Source organism: Sinocyclocheilus rhinocerous, unplaced genomic scaffold (assembly GCF_001515625.1).
Source record: "Sinocyclocheilus rhinocerous isolate Xijiao unplaced genomic scaffold, SAMN03320098_v1.1 scaffold6895, whole genome shotgun sequence".
In the NCBI taxonomy this organism is placed as follows: Eukaryota; Metazoa; Chordata; class Actinopteri; order Cypriniformes; family Cyprinidae; genus Sinocyclocheilus; species Sinocyclocheilus rhinocerous.
The window spans coordinates 8,279-14,848 of record NW_015650146.1 but is presented as its reverse complement, the minus strand read 5'-3'; the positions used below and the strand labels follow the sequence as shown (position 1 = coordinate 14,848).

General features: G+C 38.2%; 1 protein-coding gene across 1 annotated transcript in view; it reads left to right on the top strand.

Annotated features, from left to right (window-relative positions):
* Nucleotides 1-1,056, top strand: part of LOC107711547 (caspase recruitment domain-containing protein 10-like) — a 19,217-nt gene extending 18,161 nt beyond the window's left edge. Inside the window, exons 22-24 of the mRNA XM_016516536.1 lie at nt 491-597; nt 680-795; nt 909-1,056. Of these exons, the coding sequence (XP_016372022.1) occupies nt 491-597; nt 680-795; nt 909-1,056 (371 nt within the window). The remainder of the gene's footprint in view (nt 1-490; nt 598-679; nt 796-908) is intronic.
* The last annotated feature ends 5,514 nt before the right edge of the window (nt 1,057-6,570 follow it).

Here is a 6,570-nt window from a genome sequence, read left to right as displayed (position 1 = left end):
TTTTTTTTTGGTGTTTGGCTTAGTGTTATGTTAGAATCATTATTATACTCGTACCTTTTGTTCTTTTAATATTTTGAATTGTTTTTAGCTTAATTTTTTTTGTTTTCATTTAAATGTTTTAGTTTTGAAATGTTGTTGTATGCATTTGTCATTTGTATTTCATTTATTTTATTTTATTAAATGTGTATATATATAGTATTTATAGAGTTTTAGCTTTTAGTTTTAATTACTTTTTCTTATTTGTAAGTCGCTTTGGATAAAAGCGTCTGCTAAATGACTAAAAGTAAAAGTAAAAGTAAATATATACTATAATTGTATAGTATCAGTGATACTGAAATAACACTGCTCCTGCGTTTACAGCTGGGATTTAATTTCTCTTTTTAAAAATTGTTTGTTTTTATATTAAAAACATTGATACAGTTTTGTTCATAATGTCAGGAATTTATTATACATTTTATGTATTTTCTTCCATTATTATTATTGTGTGCAGAGCCGCTGGACGGTTGTGTGCGTCAGGATAAGAGTGTGTTCCTCTTTGACTCCTCTGATCAACCACTGGGAATCAAACTACAGAGTATTCAAGAGGATAATAACCAGGTAAACTTGAACACAAACTCACACACTTAACACACACCCATACTGAAAGTCACAGCTGTGTTAAAACTGTGTGTGTGTTCAGGACAAACACTGTCTGCTTCAGCTGGGCTTGAATCATGTGGAGAGTCTCCTGAAGCAGAGCATCTATCCCATCATCATCTACATCAAACCCAAAGACAAGAAGGGACGCAAGTTCAGGTGCGGATCCGGATCCGTCTGTCTCTCGGCATTGTAGTCACAACATCAGCCCAACCTCGAGCTCTTGATATCACGCAAACATTAAACCCCAGTGAAACCTGTGTGTGTTTCAGGAAGCTGTTATTGGGCCACAGAGAGGAGGACCTGATGGAGGCCTGTCAGATGGAGGAGCTGCAGCTGGAGAGTCTTCCTGTGATGTTCAGTACGGTGGAGCCGAACGCGTGGAGCTGCACGGACGTGAGCAAAACAAGTGAAACATGAGAAATGAGATAATCTTAAGGCTTCAATTTGTTTATTGATTAAAATATATATTGAAACATTACAAAATCAAAATTTTGTAAAAAAAAAAAAAATAAAATATTCTATCTAAATTAATTATAACCTAAACATATGTATATTCATACAATTTCATAAATATGAAATAAATATATTTGTAAAAATCTAAATATGATATAAACTCATTGGTGTCCACCACATCACTCAAATCTGTGTTAAGTCAAAAAAAAGGAAAAATGACAGTCATATCCCAGCAGAAACATGAAAAATATTACAATGTGTTCTATGAGAGTGTGTGTACTATGTGTGTGTGTGTGTGTATGTGAGTTTTCTCTACATTGGGGATATTCTGTAGTCTCAGCCCTTCGTTTGGGTATAAATCTTTACTGGATTATCTCAGATTTTGTATATAAAAAAAAATCTAATGTAACGAAAAATGCCGTTTTCTCGTAAATTCCATTCATTCCTATGCGGGTCAAAATTACTTTTTTTTTTTATTGCACCCATTTAAACTCCTTGAATCCACTCTTTGTGTGTGTGTGCGTGTGTGTGTGTGTGTGTGTGTGTGGATTCCCGGTGCAAGTGTGACAAAAGCAAAGAAATCTTGGACCGGTACAATAAACACGATTTTTAGAATTAAAAAAAAAAAAGAATTTGGTTCAAAATGACCCGAGGGACAGATGTTAAACAAGTTCTCTAAAACAAACAAAACAATGCAAATAGGCAAGTAATAATATTTTGTAACTGATACGGAACTTAATAGGTAGCCAGTGCAGAGACTGTAAAATTGGGGTAATATGACAAGACTCACACTTACTGTTGTTTAGGATTGGTTATGGGACGGATGGTTAATGAACACACCTGTCATTTAGTGGTTACATCTCAAATATTCCATAATGTGAATCCTTTCATTTGAATTAAAAAAAACTTATAGCTAAACATTTTAACAAACTGATACTAGAGATTGGGTTTTCTGAAGCTTTATGTTCATGTTTCATATTATCATGTTACTATGCACTTTGTTGAAGTAGTAAACTTACGAGACTGTAGGCATCTGTGAAATGATCCGTATATGATCTCCAACCAGGAGAACTGCATGCCTACATTCATGCAGTGTTTGGGATTGACAGCTGTATTTACTATCAGGTGTTACAATAGAAAATATTTCTGATATTGATCAAATCTGTGATCCATCTGTTGTGTTTGTGTTTCTATCAATCAATTCGAGTCATTCCTGAGGCCCATAAATATGTAGTTTGAGATGACTGTGAAGCAGCTCATGTTTGGATCTGCTCGCAGATATCATGATCATCTCTAGCATCAACACGCATTGGGTGGAGATCCAAGCTGAGAGAAAAAGACCATCTTTTAGATAAACACTTACATCTGAAGCACCTTGGGATTTTACAAGTCATCTTAAAACACACACGAACCAGGAACGGATCTGCTGTGAAGCCAGACAGGAGTTTAGAGGCATGTTAGTACTTTTGCTCCTTCGTATCTCTTGTTTTAAACAAGTTCTCTATAAAACAAACAAAACAATGCAAATGAAAAAAACACTTTATACAGACACTTCATACTTAATATTGGTATTTGATGATTTGTAAATTAGATTTTAACAGTATACTTTCAAAAAAAATATTTGCAATTGGTTGTAAAGGCTTTTTGATGGATGTTTGGCCTGAGTTCTTGTTGTACTGAAATACAGTTTTGACCAGCAGGCATCACCAGTGTGACAGTGAATCATTTTGCGAAGCAACTGGTTCAATTCATTCAAAGCTTCAGAAAGGTTTGGTTCTCCAGGGGTCTCGACGTTTTCGTGAACAACTAATATAAAGTAAATACATGAAAATTGAAAGGAAGGATCATTAGTGAAATACATTAATTTAGATTGTGAGTGCACACTCTTATTAACATCCGTCACATTCACCCCTCCTGAATTTCACTAATATCTTGACCAAAATGACAAAAATTTATCAAACAGAACCAGATTTTCCACGAATCTCATTCGCAGTTCAACATGGTAAGTTACCTACTTGGAAGGTTAAGAAAAGTCCAAGGTTGATCAAGTCTTAGACATTCTCAGAACGGTATGCTGCCTTGTACAACATACAATAATCCGGTCTATTACACTTAATGAAATTCATACATCGGCACATACCCTTTCACAGTATTGTGACAGAAAAATAAAATATTTAAAATAAAGAAAGAATTGATCCTGATCTCTTTGCTAATGAGGGCCCCACTCTCTGAATGTAAAATGGCCTCTGTGCCATGGACTCAATCAAACGGCTAACTTTTTTGACCACCCTTCCCGCATGGGTCCTAACACCCTGTGTGTCAGGGATACTGTTAGCATGAGAGTCATTCACAGTTTGTGTTTGTGAGTTAGGGCTATTATCAGAAGATTCAGTCTCTATGCCAGAAATTTCATCAGAATAACCCCCAACGGCCTCATTTTCACTGGAATCTTGTTCACAGACACTTCTTCGACCTTGGATTGAATGATCAGATTCCAAATCATCATCACCCATGGGTTCTTGACCTTCAACTTTGTCTTGTCAATCAAGCACCCATGCCTTCATTCTATCTTCAGAACTCCCTTCTTCTGATAAATCAGACAACTCAGACATACAAGACTCCGTCTCCATATTCTCAGCATTAGACTGGATGTCCTTGTCATCTTGAGGTGGTTCAATCGGTAGAAAGCTGATGTCCAGAATTAAATTTCGATGCACCACTTTTGTTTTGCCATCCTTGTCAATCAGTTTGTATATGTTTGTTTGAAGGTTTCGATCCTTTACAGTATAGACACTTGAATCCCACTTATCGGCAAGCTTTTTCCTTCCTCTTTCACTTTTGTTTGCCAGGAGCACTCTGTCTCCGATATTCAAACATGTGCCCTTGACCTTCCGATTATAACCCTTAGCTTGCTTTTTCTGTTCTTTTTGTGTGTGTTTCTGGGCAATGTGCGCTGCTTCATGGAGGTAAGACATAAGTGTTTTCGCATAACTGCCATGGTCAACAATCACAGGGTCATGCAACACCTGTCCAAAAATGACATCAACAGGTAGCATTGGAATGCGACCAAACATTAACTGGAATGGGGCGTAACCCGTGGTCTCGTGTACTGTGGCGTTATAGGCAAATGTCAAAGTCTGTATCTGCTCGGGCCACTTGTGTTTCTCCTTAAGAGGCAGAGAACGAAGCATACTGCCCAGGGTCCGATTGAACTGCTCTGTTCCACCATTCCCCATCGGGTGGTACGCTGTAGTGTGCGACTTCTCAATACCTGCCAGCTTGAGCAGTTCTGCAATGAGGGTACTTTCAAAGTTGGTCCCTTGATCCGTATGAATGTGTGTTGGGAAACCATAGATGCAAAAGACATGATCCCACAGCTTCTTCGCAATTTGTTTTGCTTTCTGGTTTACACATGGGAAAGCATGGGCCAACTTTGTAAAGTGATCCGTCACGACTAATACATCTACAGAACGCTGCTTGCTGTCCTCAGCACTCCAAAAATCCAAACACACTAACTCCATAGGGGCTGAAGTCCTGATGTTCTCAAGTGGGGCTCGAGCAGATGGCTCTGGTGTTTTGGCCAATATACATCTCTGACAACACTTGACATACTCCCTTATGTCACGCTCCATTCTAGGCCAGAAAAAGCGTTGTCTTTAATGACAGCGAGGAGTGCTATAGGTGCACAATAATTCATCTTTAAACTAAACTGCACATCTCATGTTATGAGAAAATATGTTTTGTGTTTTTGCACCAAAAAAGAAAAAATTCTGCCCGAATTTGATAATCTGGGACATATGTATTAGACCTAAAAAGGCCTATATTCACCATACTTCATGCATGCCAAACACAATATCATCAATTTTTTAAAAGCATTATGAAAGTACAGAAGTACAGAAATCTCAATAAGAAAATGTATATTCCGATATCAGGAATAATAATTTCTGTCTCTACACAGGATTAATTATCTACTGTGTTAATTTAAATTCATTTAAAAATCTATTAAAATTTGTTCAACATTGTGTTAACATTTTTAAAAAATCAACTAAAATTTAAACAACAGCAAGCAACAAATTTAATTAACGGATTATTCATTCGGTTATTCAAGTTCTTCATTCTATTAAAATTGGGGCTACTCGGGGAACAAACACTGCTTGCAGGTGTTATATATCCTATATATATCTACAGGTGCATCTCAATAAATTAGAATGTCGTGGAAAAGTTCATTTATTTCAGTAATTCAACTCAAATTGTGAAACTCGTGTATTAAATAAATTCAATGCACACAGACTGAAGTAGTTTAAGTGATAAATCAGACAACTCAGACATACAAGACTCCGTCTCCATATTCTCAGCATTAGACTGGATGTCCTTGTCATCTTGAGGTGGTTCAATCGGTAGAAAGCTGATGTCCAGAATTAAATTTCGATGCACCACTTTTGTTTTGCCATCCTTGTCAATCAGTTTGTATATGTTTGTTTGAAGGTTTCGATCCTTTACAGTATAGACACTTGAATCCCACTTATCGGCAAGCTTTTTCTTTCCTCTTTCACTTTTGTTTGCAAGAAGCACTCTGTCTCCGATGTTCAAACATGTGCCCTTGACCTTCCGATTATAACCCTTAGCTTGCTTTTTCTGTTCTTTTTGTGTGTGTTTCTGGGCAATGTGCGCTGCTTCATGGAGGTAAGACATAAGTGTTTTCGCATAACTGCCATGGTCAACAATCACAGGGTCATGCAACACCTGTCCAAAAATGACATCAACAGGTAGCATTGGAATGCGACCAAACATTAACTGGAATGGGGCGTAACCCGTGGTCTCGTGTACTGTGGCGTTATAGGCAAATGTCAAAGTCTGTATCTGCTCGGGCCACTTGTGTTTCTCCTTAAGAGGCAGAGAACGAAGCATACTGCCCAGGGTCCGATTGAACTGCTCTGTTCCACCATTCCCCATCGGGTGGTACGCTGTAGTGTGCGACTTCTCAATACCTGCCAGCTTGAGCAGTTCTGCAATGAGGGTACTTTCAAAGTTGGTCCCTTGATCCGTATGAATGTGTGTTGGGAAACCATAGATGCAAAAGACATGATCCCACAGCTTCTTCGCAATTTGTTTTGCTTTCTGGTTTACACATGGGAAAGCATGGGCCAACTTTGTAAAGTGATCCGTCACGACTAATACATCTACAGAACGCTGCTTGCTGTCCTCAGCACTCCAAAAATCCAAACACACTAACTCCATAGGGGCTGAAGTCCTGATGTTCTCAAGTGGGGCTCGAGCAGATGGCTCTGGTGTTTTGGCCAATATACATCTCTGACAACACTTGACATACTCCCTTATGTCACGCTCCATTCTAGGCCAGAAAAAGCGTTGTCGAGTTAGCTGGAGAGTTCTTGACTGTCCTTGATGTCCAGCGAGATCGTGCACACCACTTAAGGCTTTAGCCCTGAGACTAGAAGGAAGTACAAGTTGGAACCTCTT